General features: G+C 36.3%; 1 protein-coding gene across 6 annotated transcripts in view; it reads right to left on the bottom strand.

Annotated features, from left to right (window-relative positions):
- Positions 1-21,157, bottom strand: part of LOC149298836 (voltage-dependent calcium channel subunit alpha-2/delta-1-like) — a 248,142-nt gene that overhangs the window by 131,472 nt on the left and 95,513 nt on the right. For all 6 annotated transcript variants that reach the window (XM_089487142.1, XM_089487145.1, XM_089487147.1 and 3 more), the window contains exons 4-5: positions 11,926-11,985; positions 3,554-3,598 (exon numbers count right to left, since the gene is read on the bottom strand). In XM_089487142.1, the coding sequence (XP_089343268.1) occupies positions 3,554-3,598; positions 11,926-11,985 (105 nt within the window). The remainder of the gene's footprint in view (positions 1-3,553; positions 3,599-11,925; positions 11,986-21,157) is intronic.

Raw genomic sequence — 21,157 nt, 5'->3', positions numbered from 1 at the left:
TGGTTTCCCCTGAATATGTATAAAAATTATTGCAATGTATATAAAAAAATTTTTTTTTCATTAAAAGTTGTTCTCAACATTTTCTAGAGATAAAAGTATTATGTGTCTATTATTTGGGGGCCTCTATCATGAACAACAACATGGGTTACGGTAACAGTCACAGGAGGATCCAACTGGACATTTGCAGATTTCCCCTAGATCCTCAAATACATCCCAAACCTAGATTTAAAATGGGTCTGGATATAATCATATTGATAAGTGATATTTTATCTTCAGAAATAGAGCATTGCTTTGGCGAGGAAACAGCAATGCCATACCGGGCCAAATTTGCCTGGACAGTGCTATTTTTTAGGTGTGTCCCGGCAATGCATTACACTGTGCACAGGCAGTGTTGGGCTGCAGAAACTCCGGAACAGAAAGGGGGGGGCCTAAAGTGCGTTGGATCATGCAGCACCCCACAGCTCTGCCTAATTTAGGCTCCACCCCTTTATGTCCCTGGATATCTGGACATTCATTGTTTGACTATGTGGACATACCATGTCCTATAATTTGTATAGGTCCACTAACCACACACACGACAAGGACCATGACTCCAACCCCAAAGCACACAATGGGGAAAGTGGCAGAGGCCTTTGAGCCTGCCCAGAACCTGGAAATCTTTTACGAGAAAGCACATGATATTGAGAAAAGGGAAAGTGGCACTAGGCATTACTTCTGCATTGGTTACGTTTATTAACTCCACTCCCATACAACCGCTGTGTTGCTGTGGAGGTGACCTTAATGAGGTGTTCCCAATCTTGCAACTTGTCCTGTGTTTATTGAATAAACCCAACTGTACTTTTATCACATTCTTAAAACGATATCAGTAATTTATATTTCCTCGTTTTTGTCATTTTATTAAAAAGAAAAAAATGTAGGAAAATGGTTGTGTGCACTACCCAGTCTTCTTCTGAGACACCGTGGCCAGACACAAGAGAAAAGGTTGACAATTTCGGTCGTTGCTTGGACATGCCCCCATTTTCCTTAATCCATAATCGATAGAGGCACATAGTGAAAGTCAGAGTTTGCTTAGAAAAATTTATTATGAGTGGTATGGAAAAAACATAAATAAAACATTAATGTGCCTGTGATTACCTACTGGGTATTTATATTTTATTGTACTTTTCATACTCTCTTTCTCATTTCTTAGTCCACCACAAAAACAGAATCCTTTGCACAGATAAATCATTGCTGCCACATTAGCAGGGAACTGGAGTTAGATTTGGATGGATGTGCTCTAAGAGAAAAGCGAAAGAGAGAACAAGCACCAGATCTACCAGCACAGACCTTCGTGACTGCGGGTACAACTGACCTATAGTCTGGTCAAACTGGATTATGATTAAAGAACATAAATTACAGATCAGCAAGAAACGAAGATGAAAAACACAGGAGGGCATCGGTTAAAATAAAATGGGAATTGAAAAATGAATTATTTCTCAACTGCAGCAATTTAATGAACCTGTGTTATTAACAAGAGAAGGCACCTATTAGTTTTGCATAATATATATGGATATCCAAAATCTCTCTGTGGGGAGCTGTCATTTGCAATTTATATACATTACAGGCATGTGGCTTACTTTGTGAAGGAATAAAAGGACACCCTAGACATCATTTGCTCTATAATGCATATGATAGCTGTGTGGTCCCTTTAATAAATTTTTTTTTGCAAATGCATGTGTCACTTTCCACACACCTTAGCTAAATACCGTGCAGGAAATGTGTTTGGTCCAACAGATCTCTCAGCACGTGATATACTCAACTTTTGTTTGCTTCAGCACTGGTACAGCAAACGCTACAGGAGGGGGTCTATTTAGACCTCTGTGTGCATCTGTGGAAAGTGCAGCACTTCCCTGTAACTGATTGACTGCTTCAGATCATGGAGGAGGAGGGCAGCTGCTGCTACAGAGCAGCCTCTTCTGTGTCAGGTTAAGTACTTTATGGTTTTCTTTCGAAAGAATACATATTAAACCCTTCAGTCCTGGGAGTTTTCATAACCAAAGGAACAAAATATTTGTTGACATTTTTAACATATGTTGGTTAAACCATGACTACCTTTTTCTATCATTTGATGCACAAGTTATACAACATTGTGTTCAGGAGAAGTAGGTCTTTCTTTAAAAATAATAGAAATGCATACATATTAAAATAATTATTAGTGATAATTAACAAAAATCTTGCATAAATGTTCTTCTACACTGTAAGTGCCACAGCTAAAAAATGAGGGTCACATCCATGCTTCACATATTACCCTATATTATATATTTGTAATACTATTGAAGGGATTTGGCATAGTGATTTGTTTTTAACTTATAGTTGAGGGGTAAGGGGCACTTCTTTAAATAATTTTGTCTTGTTTTTGCACTGTTCCCAGTACAGTATGGACTGAGATCTCTTTAGGGATCTGTCATACATTTTTTAAATTACTTTTATTTTATTTATTATTATTTCAATTAGGTTCATCCAAAATATCATTTGTGAGGTCAGGCACTGATGTTAGACAAGAAGGTACGACTCGCGATCACCATTCCAATTAAGTCTAAAGATGTTCAATGGGGCTAAGGTCAGGGCTCTGGTGAGGAGGAACTTGAGTGGCCTGCACAAACTCATCAAACCATGTCTTCATGGACCTTGCTTTGTGCACAGGGGCAGTCATGTTGGAAAAGGAGTCCAGTGACAAGGCGCTTTACCAAATCCAGCTAACACTTGGCATTCCACATAGTGAGCTTTGGCTTATGTACAACTATTCACCCATAAAAACCCATTTCATGAAGTTCCAAATGCCAAGTGATTGTGTTGATGTTGCTTTTAGAATTGGTTTGGAACTCTGTAGTGAGTCATGCTGTAGAGGACAGGCAATTTTTACTTGCTATGTGCTTCAGCACCCCTTCTCTGAGTGTCTATGGGCTACTGGTTAGTGGCTGATCTTGACCAACTTTTAGACACTTCTATTTCACAATAATAGCTCTTACAGTGGATCAGGTCAGATTTAGCAGGGCAGAAAAACTCATGAACTGACTGGCAAAAGTGGCATCCTATGAAGTTTAATCACATTTAAACTCACTGAGCTCTTCATGCCAATGTTTGTTTATGGAGATGGCGGCCTATGTGCTTGATTTTATATACCGGAAAGGTAGAAATGTTAAAAAGTTAAAAACTGCTCAAATTAGATGGATGCTTAGATTTAATGTGAAGACTTTGTACTTTACTGAAAAAGTGGCAGTTAAGTGTAAGAGCCTCTCATGACAAGTGGCAGAGATTAATCCAATGAAGAGGTTTAAACACATATAACATAGCCATAAGGGTCTTTATAGCAGGTGAAATGGGCAGATGGGGTAGACCATTTGGTTTTTATGTGCTGTCAAATTCCATGTTTCTAACAAGAAAAGGCTGCCCCAGGACATAAGACAAGTAAAAACACTGTAATGTGCCAACCATAAAGTAAACAATAAAAAGTAAACAATTTTACCTTAAACCAAACCCTACATTCCAAGAAATGATAGAACAAAATACTTACATCCATTTGATCATCCTTTGCATTGTAGTAAACTATGTCATTTTTCTAGAAGAGAAATGAGAAGAGATAAAGGTTTATAATTTAAACCAGAAACAATAACTTCAAAGAAAAACAACAGAAGTTTCAGATTATGTAATGTTTAATCTAAGTTTCCATTTGATACATGAAAATATAAAACGAAGCTGTGAATGTTGCTATATTTGGAATCCACCTTCCTTATTAAAATTGTATATCAAATATCGGTGAAGGGATGGCAAGAGAAAACTTAATTCTTAAAGCTTATTAGAGCCATTTGTTCTAATTATACATGAACTTTTCACATAGAGGGACCACGTACATCACAAATGTATTTTAGTTGTCATGAAGAAATTTCATCCTACAAGCGGTACAATGGGTTAATAAAAAATAGGTACAATTAACTCAAGGAAATTTTTAGTTATATACTTCAAAAACATATTATATTATTCAACATTAGTGCTAGAGTCCAATGGAAAATGTCAACCCAGCAGTTCTAGAGCAGATGTGCTAATGCACTGAAAGACTGCACCCTTAATTATTTGTAGCACCCACATACTTCACACTGTTGTAAAATGGATGGGCATCATAAAAACATTTGTGACATTACAAAACACCGCATAGCAATGGAGACAGGTATAATAGGTCAGTGTGCAATACTTTGAAGTGGTCACCAGCTCATATATTCGGATGATCAAAACCATTGAGAATATGGATTAAAAGCCATCACTAGAAAAGGTCTCTGGAGAACAAGGTTATTTGCAGAAAATGACCAACTAATAAAAGGAGCCTTTTCGAGATATGAGTACATGATTGAAATACACGTCTTTCTTGTATCGTGAATGGTTTCTAAAGATGTCTCAACTGAATTCTGATTCCCTCTCCTTTCATTTTTTATATAAAATGTGTTGCTGTTAAGAGTGTTACAAGAAACGTTTCCAGAAGAGGTTGGAAACAATGTTGGGAATTAGTTTCAAAGGCCAATTCTCATTAAAACTAAATTGTGCCATAGTAGAGGTGTGAGAATGGAAACCAATCCTGCACATACGCTATATTTACTTTTGTCAGTCTTTTGACCATAAGTTAAATATCTCATTATAATTGTTAATTCCTCACCTTGATGATTGTGAATGATCAAAAGCTTTTTTCCCCAGACATAATTTTCACCTTAGTATAGAGATCATAAACATTGTTTTCATGTCGCATATGAAAAAAAGAACTAAAAGAAAACGATTATTTGACTTATTTATTATAAAATAAATGCAGGAGATTCATGTTGATAATTAATGTATTGAAAAGAATAACATGTTAGCGTATATCAGATAAAAGTAAAACTAGAAAGGAGAGCTAATGCCAGAGAGACTAATCATAGAATGAGAGTGCTGACAATTTTTTTTGTTATATTTTACCAACGGGATTTTAGCAGATGGCTTGCAACTATATCAGCATGTGTCTATTACAAAAATCAGATTACAGATCTTCATGTCTGTCAGCTGATATCTGAATGTCTGAACATGAGCTTCTATTGTTAACCACCCTCAAAATGTAAAAAAAAAAAAAAAAAAAAAAAAAAAATGTGATGGAGGGCGCACTCATTCTAATTACAACCGTCTCAAAACCTGGGAATAAATTACTGCCATGTTTGTCAATATCAAAAATACTTAAATTACATTAACTAAATTATACTACTTCAGCTGATTACCATAAATTGCTCCTTCTAGTTACTGCACAGTATGGGGCACCAAAATATACACATTAAGACTTTCTGCTATAAAAGGAGAAGACCTGGCTCTTGTGATCTTACAGTTTCTGAGAAGGTTAAAAATGAATGGCTGAACGGTGGTGAGACACCATTGAGAGAAATAGCACTGAATGCAAATTAATGACCATGTGCCAAATTACATCTTTAGCTACCACTAGTATATGCTATGAATTTACATTATATAAAAAAAACCATACACTGTATGTATGCACACACACACACATTTTTATATATATATATATATATATATATATATATATATATATATATATATATATATATATATATATATAAAATATACACACTTAATAAATCAAATATGTGAGTCCTCACTTGTGAACACAAGCACACTGCAGATCTTATAACTCAGTTAAATACATCTATAATATGATTCACATGTAGGTATTAATGTTATGGGGTGTTCCAGCAACAAAATTACTTTTGCCAATCATCCATATCAAATGTAATTGTATCTATCTGTTCAGGGAATGAGAGCAATTACATCTTTAATATGTTTCCATTTTATATTTCCACATAAAGACATGACTGGCAGTTCTTTACAGGTCCCTGAACCTCATCCAAAATGAAACACATCAGATATCAGTGAAAGTGGTCCAGGGAGGGTTGATCGTATTTAATTATTTAATACTATTATTTTGAAAATGAAATAAACAACTGCCGATGGAAATGAAATAACAGAAAAATGGGCCAAACTAATTTGGTTGGAATGTATTTAATTCACTTTAATAGGGTATGCTCACAATCCAAAGTGTGATTTGTTTTCAAATCTGGAATCTTAAGGATTTGCCTTGAAAAGTGTGCACAAAAATCCAAACTATAAAACAGATTAACCTGTGCAATTGTGCAGTTACTCTTGAAAAGTAGTCTACTACATGGACAATACTGATCTAGAGAAACATTCACAAATTCACCAATTCAAGCAAGTTATAAGCAAAAATATACAGTATCTCACAAAAGTGAGTACACCTAACATTTTGTAAATATTTTATTATATCTTTTCGTGTGACAACGCTGGAGAAATGACACTCTGCTACAATGTAAAGTAGTGAGTGTACAGCCTGTATAAGTGTAAATTTGCTGTCCCCTCAAAATAACTCAACACACAGCCAATAATGCCTAACACCTTGGCAACAAAAGTGAGTACACTTTTCAAAAGTGAGTGATGTGTTTCATTTTGGATGAGGTTCAGGGACCTGTAAAGAACTGCCAGTCATGTCTTTATGTGGAAAAATAATTCATTAACTGTGTTCCCAAACCAGTGCTTTTTATCCCACAGTGAAACACCAGCCACACAGTGGTTTTAAATGGTGCATCATGCACCACTGAACTATGGGTTGGAGACTCTTATTTACTGACTATAAGGCAGCTTTAAAGGTAAATTCTGAAACCTACATAGTAGTTTATAACAAAAAAAATATCTGCTAAACAGTGTACAGTACAATATATAGTTGTTAAAAATCAACAAAAATATGAATTTCACCCTATTTAACATTGGGGGATCCATAATAGGCTCCATTAATTTACCCCAGTCACATTTCATCAATGCAATTACTATAATCATGCCCAACAAGACTTGGACGTCCAAGTGTTGTCTTGTCTTGGTTCTTTAGCTAAAAATTGGGTCAAGGGATTTTAGCAAGGTTTTGTGTGGCTCAACTATATATGCTTGGCTCAACTGTGCTGTTTTTTTATTTTTTATAGAGAAAGTACAGATTTCATTTACCGTTAGGAAACAACAAGGTTAAATCTATTGCTTATGAAAACACTTATTATAATATTCCAATATGTTTGCAAAATTCTATATCATGAATATACAATTATTGTTTATATCGCTGTATGGTTTGGTAAAATTAAAATAATGTAGCCTTGTCATATGATATCTGTGATCTGGGACACTTGCCACACAATAATGCATTGTAAAGCTCAAGTGAACTCAATTCAATCATAATGGAATTATTCTTGACATATTGTAAAGCATATGCCTCATTTTAATTCTGCAACATGGGTTATGTCTGTTCACTAAGAACAAACAGAGGCATTTTTTTTTACAACTTGCTTGGCACTAGGGTTATCAACCTATAAAATAATTGTATCATTCACCTTGTATTATCTCTGCGTCTTCACATTTCAGACTTATGTTTTCTATACAAACTTTTTTATATCTTATTATGTTGATGATATTATCAAGATACTGCAAAGCTCACAATTATTATTATTTTTTAGATGTTTTTATTCAAATAGATACTAGATTCAAGCTGGCAAAATCTGAAGCAAACCATGGCATGCGCCAAATCACTTGACCAGCATAACCAAGGAATGTAAATTGAAAATGTATATAGTATTGTGAGCATGCAGTAAATCGCTGACATACAGCAGTCCCACCTCTAGGAGTTCCCAGGTAACTCTTATCACATATGCCTTAAAGAAAGGTAACAGTTTAAAAAGTGATGCAGCAGCAAGATGACATACAGCACTGAGATCGCTTTCGAGTTTGAAAACCTAACGACAAATAGTTGAATCAAATGTCCATATTAACAAAAATCCAAAAGTTCCCTGTTTGGGACTTGTGGTAAGACGTATAGACCATATTTGGCCCGGGGAATTCTTGTATCATTGAGGAGCTAAGTTTTAGGTACCCCTTGTAGCATGTATTGGTTTGCTAACATAACAAAGAAGCTCATGGTGGCACCTTGTACTAGCCCAGTGCCCTAGGCAGCTATCTAATTAAGCTATATGGCATAGGCAGTGCTGTCATTTGAATAATACATTTAATGACATTTGGAAACGTTTTTTAAACTTGTCATTATAAAAACCTAGTTTATTACTCCACTCCACTTGCAACATCATCCGTTTTATATTGTACAAAAGCATTTATGGAGCCAATCTAATTTATGCAATATTTGGTCATCTTTAATATATCAAATTACATTATCTAGAATAATTTTAACATTACCTCCTGGAATCATATGTATTTTAGAAGAGCACTGTGACTTCACATTGAGTTACTACTCCCCCACAATTATCAGCCTCTTTTTATAACTATATACAGTCTGGGTTCATTAGAAGCAACACTGGCAGTTCAAAACAAGCAGAGTGTTTTTCTCTTCCACAGAATGTCTCTGTTTCCATTTATAGTTGTGTGCAGTCACATTGCAATTGATCAAATTTTTAACTGCTTATAACACTGATTTCACCCCCCCCCATGGTATTCTTTTTGGCAGCCCTAAGAAATTGAACTATTGTACCTTCTGAGCTGTAAAATAACATCAAGCTCTAAAAGTTTAATTATTTCTATCTCTTCTAGATTTCCAAATAATTTCTTACAAGCGACATGTCTAAAAAGAGAAGCAAACAATAAATGTTGACTAATGGAAATAAGGCAAACAATTGTGACATATGGGATTTGCTAGTACAGTTTAGTATAAGAAAAATAAGAGAACAAAATTTGCAAATATACATTTAGTATATATTGGCAGAAAAGCAAAAAACAATCCGGGGACAATTAAAAAGGCATCGGTAATTAGACTTGTTATTGCACATAGACCAATAACAATTTGGTCCATTCATTTTCTGAGAAATTTTTTTTATTCCTGCCCTTTCGGTTTGGCCGAAATTCGAATTTCACTCTTGCACTGTCACAATCTCATTCACTCTCCCTACCTTCCCTACCTTCTCTGCTGCCTGCTTGGAGGCTGTCCCCATGTGGCTTGCCGTGGCTCTGCTTTTATAATGTAGACGAATTTGTGAAGAGAGAGAGGTGCAGAAATACTTTCTCAGCAAAATTGTCTGCAATATTCTCACCACTTGGAGTGCTTCTGCAAAAGGGCAGAGCCACAGAGTGCCACACGGGGACAGCCTGTCCCCCTGTTCCTCCAATAGGGGCAGAGGGTGTGCGCGGAGGCTCCGCTAGGCCTGGTTTACAGAGCGGATACGGGGAGAAGCAGACGGGGGAAAAAACACAGAACAAAGACAGAAGAACAAGAAAAGGGAAGAAAAGAAGCAGCACTTTTGAAAAGGAGACAGTGCCATAGAAGTGGTCATCAAAAAAGGTAGGGAGACATTGAGTATGAGCATGTGAGGGAGAAAGTGAGTGTGTGAGAGCAATGAAAGCAACAAAATGCACACAAATATTCGGAGCTCTCTGCTTGTTTGTTTCATGGCTGGTCCCTCCTCATATTCGGACATTCGTATGAATTAAAGAAATTCCCAAAATGTGTTTAAATAAAAAAACTGCACAAATCCAAATGCACAAGTCTATTGGTAATTGATGAGTGTAGCAGGAGTATTGCCGATATCCTCTGGGATCTGCCTTCTACAAGCATCTTTAAAAGATATCAGCAGCAAACACTACTGTTTCAGATAGCTCTTACTTAAGTAATTTAGGACAGTACTATAGCTCCCTTTGTAAAGCAGACCATTACCAGCACCAAATGGTAACAGACAATGGACACATTATTGGGGAATGGACACGGTTTTTATTCCATATAGTTTAAAGGGAAAGATCTAAACAAAGAAATAAACATTTAAATTTGGTAATAAGCTAATAGAAAACACGTATTTACATGCAACAACCAATTAGCAGAGCACAATGTTCCCAGCCCAAGGCTTGGTTAAGACGGCCTAAGACAGAAACATTGCAATGAACCCCCACTGTGGAAAATTAGAGTGGCACATTCCTCGTTATGTTATGAGAAAGGTGATCAAAATAGAAGCGCCTACCTTCTCTGTGTTATTTTGTGGGGAACCAGACAGGCAGCCAGGCTTAACCTTTGTTCTTAACCTTTAGTGTATGCTACTTCTGCTGCTGATCCTGTGACGCCCCACCTTTGCTGGCACCTCGCTCTCCCAATCCTACCTGTCCCACTCTGCAATTGGAGTATACTGCTATAGTACTGTGGATGAAAATGGAGGTCTTCTACAAGACATATAAATCATTTGGAAGTACAAGGTTAATTTTTGATTCTTTTTATTTTTTCTAATATTTAATTTTTTAGCTCCCTCTATAGCCTTGTATTACTGATCGCAGTAAAGGTAATTGTCCTGCAGAGGGATGTCATTAAAGGTCCCTGAGGGGTCCCAGAGAGAGACCTTTTGAGAACTCTGAATTCTAAGGGTGGTGTCAGCATTGACCACAGTGATTCTGGCTCCTCATGATATACTAAGGGGAAATGTCACCACTGGTGCATATACTTTAGGACATCATATAGATAATTTAGAGTACAATCCTTAGAACATAATAATGCACATTGGTGGTTAAAGATGGTGATTTTGCTACATGAATTTACAAGTATCAGAAAAATGGATGGCAGCCTGCTCAGTTCATCAACCTTTAACTAAATTTTTATCCTCCCTCACATTATTGCAGGAGGAAATCCTATATCAGATGTGCCATGTATCCGTAATTGCTGAAAGAATTACAGAGGTGGATCCAAATACACCCCTAGATAAAGGATAATTTTTAGGACAATTTTTAGAAAAGGGCCTTCGTAGGAGAATTTGACAATGGCTACATACAAAATTACAAGAATTCTTGTGTAGTAGGGTAAAAAGGAGGCAGTCAAAATGGCTTGCAGTTTATAGACTATGTCCGTTTGTTGGAATCAAAATAATGTAAGGTAGTGTGAGAACCATGGATGACTGAACTGCTGCATAGTATTGCTTGTACCACACGCAAAGAGAACAAAATAATCTTAAAGAAGAGGCTGAGAAGAAAACCTAATGTTAATAAGTTTAAAAAAAAACAAAAAACTTTAGGTTGCCAGGCTACACCGAACATGACTCTTGTTAGGAACAGAGTAGAGTGTGAGAACAAAGCTGGCTAACAAGACCAGAATACTCAGAGAGGGACTTCCTATTCTACGCACGAATACAGGAGCAGGGAACAAATGAGGCACAAATAGGAACCAGATGGAAAGTGAATGTGACCTAGCAATTTCATCCTGGTGTTCAGACAGAATGGTTTTCAGGGAGATGATTGGATATTGGCTGGATAGGTCAAGCATGTATAAACTAGACTTAGTATAATGAAACTTGTATTGTGGATTAAAAATGGATGAAATCACCCGCTTTATAATAAGGAATAAAAAGGTGAAACAAAATTACGATTTTTTCCTCCATGTTGAATTGCAGTCCACCTGTCTTAAAATGTGTTGTTTATTAAAGCAATTTTCGGAAAGTGAGATCAGCAGAGAAAAACCTGATCTAGCAAAAGAAAACCATAAGCAAAAAGTGTCACAGCTGATTTTAAACAGACACTGTTTTGCTAAAGATTTTTAAAGATAATTCCCCAAAAAACTGTGCATTGAAGGTTGCTTTCTTTTCAAGTTTCACTAGGACATCTCCTGTATAAAAAGACACGTCCCGAGTTCAGGACTCAATTATTCCTTGGAAAATAAGGGGCCAGGATATCGGTGTAACCTCACTTCGCGTGACCAAGCACTACTAGTGCAAAAGGAAGCGTTCCCCGAGACAGATGTTTAAAAAGACGTAAGTGTATGTGGTAGTTAGTTAATCTGCAATTTTGGGTGTCATTTATAACGCTAAACATACATTTTGATTGTTAAAATTAACTTACCCCAAATTCATCACGCCATTGATGTGATTCTTGAATTTCCTCAGCTTTCTCTGCAAGGTGCTAAACAAATAAAAAAAATAAAAACAAACAATGTATGAATATTATTGCTTTCATTCGTTTTACTATGCACAGAATCATGGCTACGGTTTAAAAAAATAGCAATCTTAAAAATATCAGTTGCAGTATCTAACAACGAGACCGCTGCTAATTCAGTTTATGCCAGCAGCTATTCTATATGCCGTTGGGCATTTTAATTACTCCTACACAAATCTGTAGAATATACTAAAAACAAAAGAGATTGTGTATATTTTGCCAGGGGTGGGTTTGCCAGTGGACAACTGACCCCCCCAGAGCCTATGTTACTCAAATAGGGCCAACCCATTTGGTGAGGCAGAAGCTCACAATGCAACATAACTCAGTAGCAGCAAGGCTGCTTGCAGAATATGTGAGCAGATACATAGACAGGCTCCAGGTATGAAGGTGTGTAATATATTGCGTGTGTGTTATCTACATTGGGGTGGGGGCGCGAGGACAGCATCCAGAAGGCACCAGGACGCCCCTTGTACCCATTACTTCAAAAACACAAACTCTTCTAAAGTTACTTAGGCTAAAACATTTAGTCAATAACTTTCTACTGTGTGATTTATTGATCAGTCTGTTAAATCATCTCCTGAATCGGAAGAAGTAGTTTCCCGCTGCTTCATGTCATTACAAGGAAAATCAATCCACATTTTACGTAAGTATGCCATGTGTATCATAGGGATAGAAAGTGACCTTTCAATTAAGCAATGCACAACTTTGGAAGTTATTATCATCATCATTATTATGGTTATCTATTGTTTTATATAGCATCACCATATTCTGCAGTACAATGGGTAGACAGGACATTACAAGTCGTATATACCATAACAAGTTGACTTACAGAAACAGGTGAGGAGGGCCCTGCTCAAAGAGCTTACAATCTAGAGCATTGAAGTATTTTGTAGAAGTATTTAAATAAATGCTCTGAGATGGGATATCCATTAATGTGAATATGAAAAACTTGCTTCCAGATTCCTGAATGAGCCAACTCAGAAAACAATCAAAATATTAACTCTCTGAATAACAATCTGCATGTCTCCCTTCTGATGGACCAGTAAGCAAATAAATCCTTTATGGAGTCACGTTTGGGTGATTTCATCCAAATTATTCAGACCCCTCACTTGTTGACGGAGATACAGTCAAGCTCTGTTTTTAAAGATCTATTGTGGTGCCTATTTGAAGACACAAAAAAAGAATCTCTTGAATATTATCTGATTTGTGAAAAGATCAGTTCCCTAGAAAGGCTATTCATCATCGGATGGGTAAATCCTTTCTATTTTTTCCCTTTGTCTTTCTTTCAACCTAGCAGACAGTATGCGTCGACATTTGATAAGACAACACAATAAAAAAAAAAACCTCTCATATATGCACGCACACACACACTGCCATTATTAAAAATAAAAAATAGACACCTAGGGAAGACTGTTATATTATGCAAAACTACAGTGGAATTGTTATTTCATCTACACTTTAATCTTAAAAAAAAAAACACCTAGTATTTTTTGGAAAACTAAACAGGTTCATGTATTTTACTACATGAAATTCAAAAAAGTGCTAAAATTGTGGTATTTTAAGGTCTTTAAACCCCAAAATCTGCTTGTACCCGATAGGGTATTTGCATGTGATATAGTCTGCACTTATGTCCCCTCACCCATGATCAGATATGGGCAGATTGCTGCTCTGTTCAGTACTAACCAAGTTATTAGAATTGGAACATGGATTGGAATGGACCAATGGGGACGGGGGGTATGACTGCGGGCCTATGCAGGAATGCCTTGTGTACCTCTCGTTTGTTGGCCATTTTTACAATTTTTTTATCAAGCAGGTGTTTAAGTAGAGCTGGCATATTTCAACCAGGATCAGGCAGGGAGAAGATCTGTAACTTATGTGGTCTTGATCCAGATCTCCAGCTCTCAAGGGGTTAAATGTTATTCTCTGCCAAATGAGATGTATTTTCTGCCTCTTTCTCCTCTTGCAATTATTTATTTATTTATGGTTTTATATATCAATTGATATAATAGGTGTCAGGAGTCTCAGAGTGTGTTTGTTGTATACTGGATATAGTGGCATCACATTCTGGAGTGCTGTATAATGGGTAGGCAGGAAATAACAATAACTGTATTGTATAGCAGGCTTGCTAATTCCATAGACATGGTGCCTATGAGTTTATTCCTAAATTCAGCTGCGAGGGGATAATGCACTGGGGGAGTATTAATGCATGCACCAAATGCTTGAGGAAAAGGGATTTCTTTTTTTCTTTCAAAATGTAAGCTTTCACAAACATTTAAAAATGTTACTTCTGAACAGGTCCAGACTGCCCATTTCGCAAATGCCTGGTGGGCTGCTGGTTGACATCACCCAATACTCTGCAGTGCACAGCTGTCGACAGAATATGCCTGGCCACACACTTCCTAAGCATAAAAATGTAATGTATGTCTGAACATAGATAAGAGGTCAGCCGCACTTATGTCATTTGGCGTCCTCTGGGCTACCTGGTCATTCCAGTCTGACCCTGCTTCTGAATGACCATGGCCTTCTGTAACAGTAACTGTTTATGGCACAGAGGTATTTTTATACCAATGAGTCACAGACTTAGGTGAAAGAAACACAAAATTGAATACTTTCTAATGTTAAAAAAACTGTTCAAACTCATAAAAATGGTAATTCCCTTTGGTAAATCAGATATATATTTTAAAAACATTTTTTTTTTTTAAAGAAAAATATAAAGTCAAAAAAGTTATTCCAACTCACGTAGAGGTGGATAAGTGAGCTATTTGACAATGCATTTGTGATTCAGTATCTCAACTGTCTGCAAAAAGCTATTTCTTATGCCATTATATTCAACAAACCTCTGTATAAATACTTTTCTGTAGCAAGTCTGAGCAGTATACTTAATTCAGTGCTATGTTTTTTTGTTTGTTTTTTTCTTCTTAAAGAAAGGAGGTGTTTAATTAGGATGTCTATCACCTAATATAATCACCACTCAGTGGAAGGAAAATAGTCATGTAGCATCAGAACATGTAACAAAGCTTGAAATCTCCTGGAAGAATTGTACAAAACCCATAGCTCTTTTATGTCTCAATCAAAATTACACTGTCATCCCATGTCTTCTTCTTTTGAAAGTGATTTTTTCTTTTTTATCTAAAAAATATATTTTTTTTTTATAATACTTCAGATTGTCTAGTTTGTGACTGGTCATCTGTGGCACTCCTAAAGCTGTTCAACTAACTCCCAGCCAGAGAAGTAAGGAATCCACATATGCCAGCATTCTAGGGTTACATATAAAGTGTAGTGTTCAAAGATAAATGTTCAGCTCTACTATTCAATACACTCCTGGTTTATTGAATAGACTCCAGTGTGACAGGGTTATAGAGATGATAATGATGGGTAGGGCACCTTCTCCTTCTAATCAATGGTGATTTTTTACAGACTAAAAGTAGTGAAACAAGCAACAGGCAATTTAAGTTAAGGCAATAACTTCTTGCGATTGATAAGGTCACAGCCTAACAAGGCACTTACTGAGAAAGTTAACTTGTTTCCAATTAGCAAAGGTTCAATACAAACTGATACTAAATAATGCAGAGAAAACCATAGAACATCTAGCATGTTAACAGTTTTCTGTGACAGTCCTCAGGTACACTGTCAAACCTAGCCACGGCAGAAAGCTGAAACACAGATACACCAAGGACATCGCTTCTGGGAAGCAAGTTATTTTGCAGCTTAATTAAAATAATAGATGACAGATCTTAATGGAAGAATCTGGTTGTTTGCAAGGTGTGACAGTGGCTACTACTTAAATAAATATATTTGTCATATCAAAACTTAAGTATTTTCTTGAATCTTTAATACATAGTACTATTAATAGAATGCTTGAGAAGGAGATGTTTTATCACAACATACCTGAGCATACCCCCCTAAATAATAATAAACATGTTTTAGAAGATTGTATTTTGATGTGGTCAGACTTTATTTGCAGTTAGTTTGGATATCTTGCAGCAAATTATCTAGGAAAAATTCAGCAGAATTTTAGATTCAAGGCATAATGGGGAATATGTGTGAAACTGCATTAGCAGAGGTGCTCTGAGCAGAACATATATTACTGCTATAGCAAAAGCAGTACTAGGTATATAGAGTGACAGTGGACAGTGGCGTGAGCAAGGTGAAGCCATGTGTGAAAACTAAGTACATCTTATGATTCAATAGCTTGTAGAACCACCTTTAGAAGCAATAAATTATTGTTTTCTGTATGACTATTAGTCTCTCACTTATTGGGACAGAAGTGGCACAGGTGGCACAGACATCTTGTTTAGGGACAGAGAGGGCACAGACAGGTTATCTGGGGGCACAGGCAGGCTGTTTTGGGGCACAGACATGTTTGGGAGAACAGATGGCGCAGACAAGCTGGGGGAAAACATGGTACTGTGTAACGTGTTGCTTTTAAAGTTGGGATGTCCTGGGGGAATCTTCCCTACAGGGCCCTGTGGCTTCTAGTTACACACCAGGTGTGGCACATGGGCACCTGAGCTCGACCATGCAACAAAACATATGGGATGGGTTTCCAAATATTTCCAGGGCTGCTTTTCATTCTCAGTCTGGCCCTGGCATACAATCTTTGCAGCTAGAACTTATCTCTCACTAATTAACTACACTACACTATATTTCCTCTTTCCTTTCCTTATGTTTTTCCTTACCCTCTAGATTATAAGCTTGCAAGCAGGGTGCTCTTAACCTAATGTATTGGTGAGTCTTAGTCTGCTTTTTCTAGTCTTGTTATTACCCTTGGATCTATGTAATGGAGGAAGTGTTGCATGCATTCTTGGGGCGATATAATTAAAAGATAATAATATGCCAACATAACAAACGCTCCTTCCCTATAAATCCCCAAGTCTTCCATGGAAAACCCTCTCCTACAGACTCTGACTGTTGGTCACACAACCCCCCAAACCAGGATTACCCTGTTCAGCGAAAATTGTCCTGGGCCTCTCTATTTCACCAAGCAGCATGTTAAATAGTGCCACTTTTGCCTTAAACAGATTGTGAGTGTCAACTGTGCCCTAAACAGTTTGTGGGTGCCTTAGCCCCATGCAGCTTATCAGTGCCATCCTAACCCCCAGCATACCTGTGCTTTGCGCTCAGCTTGTCAGTGCCCCCAAACAGCTTATCTGTGCCATCTTTGCCCAAATAGCTGTGTGTGCCATTATTGCCCTCAAACAGCTTGTCTTTCATTGCCCCCATCTGTGGCATATTTACCCCAAACTGATGGTCTGTGTCATCATAGCACCCAAACTTGGCTGTGCATTCTTTGCTCCTTGCCCCCCTCCAACATATACTCTGACACACATATGTAAACACACTTAAACAAATTACACATACTAACACACACACTCACTCATACTCACTAAGACATACATGCACTCACACGACATATACATTCATGCTCACACATCCAAGCTCTCACACTTACACATAGACATCCATGCCCACACACACATACATAGACATCCATACCCACATACAGTTATACATAGCCATCGATGATCACATACAATTGTGCAGGCAACCTTGGTTTCACCGCAGGGTCACGTGACATAACGTGACCATGATATAATCCTGTCTCCACATGCCAGTTCAAAATAGTTTAGTTTATTGTTTAGCTATTGATTATTTTAATCTCAAAACACCACTAAATGGGTTTGCTTTGTGTGCAGATCTGTACAAGGTAATATTTAGGAAAAGAAACACCCCCCCTTTAAGGATTATGTTTACACATTATACATACCAACCAGAGTTTAATTAAAATGTGAAGGTGGCTCAAGGATACCTCACAAATAAAACCCTCTGCAGGCTACTTTTCACACAGAGAGATCTTTGATAAATCTGAGCCTTATAATCCACTTACATTTAGCACAGTGTTTTTCATATTATTTATGGTAGAGTTTCTGGAAGAGTGTTATTAAGATGTCGTAAAATCCCCAAGAGGACAATCCATCACTGATCAATATAGAGAGTGAATAATGGACATTCATAATAGGCTGCGATGACAGAGAGCAATTGAATGGCAGGCAGGCTGAGGTTAGAGACTTAGATGTAGTGATGGTGGATGTAGTATGCCCACACTGTCAATCACACATGGACTGGAGTCACTTCATGAATATCAAGCAGGAGGAGCATTTACTACCAAACCTACCAGGTAAATAAAAATATATTCCCAACACAACACTTAAAATGTCTCTTATTAAAAGAACAAAAAAAACAAGAGTAATTACTACTATTATATATATATATATATATTATATATATATATTATATATATATATATATAATAGTATATATATAGTATATACATACACACATATCGTGCACACTGTATATCTCAAAGTATATTCAGATACATAGTCTTAAAGCTAAACCAGTTTAAATATTGGTAATCAATATAATTAGACTTTACATTTACCAAAATTCTCATTAATGTTGGGGTTTGATTAAAGTATGCATCATTACTTTTACAAATGTAATATTAAGTACAACTGCATTCACATCATAATTAAAACAAGTTTCTTAACCATGTACTTGGGTGTACATATACAAGCTGTTTTTTGTTTTTCTAATCATTAGAAATATATAATTACATGGGTAGAGTTTTACAACATACTATCAGACTGAAAAAACTGGATATTTCCTAAAATGTAATACATTTTATAACAAAATCACCAATAAATATATGACTCACATAAGTGGTAATTTTGTATCATTTTGACTTCCCACTGTATTTTTTGTGACAGATGTGTCTAATTGCTTCCAAACTTAGACCTAAAATATAATAGAGCTACTATAGACCTAGCCATTTCTAGTTTGCATTTCAATAAATACTCAGTAGAGGCCATTCATAGCCAATGCAGGTTTCAATAAGAATATGTGTTGATACCCAAAAAACAATGCAAAGTAAGTTATTCCATTGAAAAACAAGATCAAAACAAATCAAAAAGAAAAAAAAAAAAAGACATGTATACCGCTAGAATATTTTCTTTGTGTGGGGTGGCTGTATCAATCTCCCGCATCTATACACCACATTTAAAGAATAAACTTTTAATACAAATTATTTGAATAGTCTCATAATTTTATAGTTTTAGTAAAAATCATATCGTCATAAATCAGAAAATATCAGCATTTCCACCCATTTTTAATGCTGCTCTAATGTGAGAAGCAGTGTTAATGCAGATCTGTGTACTGCTTAGGATGAAATCTCATTTATTTATTACTACCCCACAAGCTGTTGGTCTTCCATACACTAATTATCAGTGTTTCTCTCCTGGGAACTTATTGTGATAACACAGAAGAAGTCAATGGGTCAGCTGCAGCTCTTGTTACCCAATCACAGATCTGTCAAACGTAGGTGTTAGCAGCTAGCCTTCAACCTTTTCATTTCAAGGCTGCAGAAACCAGCTGGTGTGGTATCACTGTGTCACGCTCAAAACTGACACACTTTCATATTGAAAAGGTTTCCAAACCACAGAGGAGATTATTATTATTTTTTGCTAAAATATGCTATTGCGTTCTTCACTTTACAAAACATTCAAAGCATGTATGGTAAAAAGAAAGACTATAAAATGTACATTGAAATGGGTTGATATCCCATGCGTTTAAATTCCACATACATTCATGCACATCTACTTGGGATATTAAGAATATGCACACAACATGCAAAACATTGTATGAGGCTTGCAAAATACTGCAGCCTATACAGGTTAAGGATTTATCCCCCCGGGTCTTGTGTTGAGCCAGATCTCCCTGGCACAGGCAAGTCAAGTATGTTGTCATACGTGCTTTCCATTGAAAGATTACAGTCACCTACTGGTATACCATAGAGGAAAATTAGTTCCCTAACATCTGCATTGACCTAAATGGTTTCCTAAAGCAACTGCCTGGCAACAGCCCTGCCAATTGTAATGTGCATATAATTCTGAGTGTCCAGCTATTCTACCAAATGCAGCATCGCACCTCATTGCATATTCACAATTTATTCTGATATTTCATGATTCTCAATGTAATAAAAGTTATGTTTTGAGTATCACGCTGGTATTGTAAGCCACCTTGCTTGTGAAGATGTGTTGTATGGCGGGTTGCCCCCACTTTTTTTTTATTTACATCACATTGGTAAATATTTGACATTCTTGTAAGCGTTTTTTTCTTTTTGTGTTAAGCATAGGTCTTAACATGATATGTACATATAATGCGCAGTATATAATAGTATCCCTTGAACTAAAATGTGAAAAACAGTATTAATAACTGAAAGGCTAAGTTATTTCCCAATGGCGCCTGCATATATGTTGATGTACTCCTTAATGTCCAAAACAATTTACCAAAGTTACTGCACAGTGCTTTATAGATGACTTTAGAACAAGTATCATATGACATCCTTTTATTCCATGTCTGGGATTATATAGGTATAAAAATCAATGTAAAGCTCCAAAATTATTAGGTTTTAATACAAATGTCCTATTGCATGTTTGGCCTTGGTGGTCTGAAAGTTATTACAAATGATTTATAATTCAATGGCCTGTATATTTAATTTACCTATACAATTAAGGAATTCATATTTAGTATAGTATAGTAGTAGGTTCAAACATTGAGTTCAACCTTTCACACATACCTACTTCTAAAGTTCTAAATAGGTTTAAATATTGCTAAAAATTATAGGTGTGCACACCATACTATTATATAATTTTATCATTTACTTAAACATTGTAATTATTGTTTAATATGTTGAGGTTTCTCTCGCTATGCTAGTACAAGGCTTCCCATCTATTCCTTCTGCCTGTCTTGTCTATACCTATCTCAATTCCCTTCAGTGGTTCAGGTCTCCATGGTTACAGGGCACAGAAATTTAATAATATCTCACAGACAATAATGATGTTTTGCAAAGGTCTAAAATCAAAGTGAAAGGATACCGTGGGAGGGAAGGGTCATTTATTAACACTGACTATCTAGTAATTCAGTCACAAAAAAAACCAGATACAATTTAAGACTGGCTAGCTAGAAATAATTAGAAAATAATCCCAAATTCTTTTGCTAGATGTAAAGTGTATTTTACATTGTATTATTTTTTGTCCTTTGTCACCAGAATAGGAACAGTGCTTACAGCAATGAAGTA

The sequence above is a fragment of the Sceloporus occidentalis genome, unplaced genomic scaffold (assembly GCF_023333645.1).
Source record: "Sceloporus occidentalis isolate IW3139 unplaced genomic scaffold, rSceOcc1.0.p SCAF_31, whole genome shotgun sequence".
NCBI classification, from domain to species: Eukaryota; Metazoa; Chordata; class Lepidosauria; order Squamata; family Phrynosomatidae; genus Sceloporus; species Sceloporus occidentalis.
The sequence above is the reverse complement of the archived record's forward strand: the minus strand, read 5'-3'. Positions and strand labels throughout refer to the sequence as shown.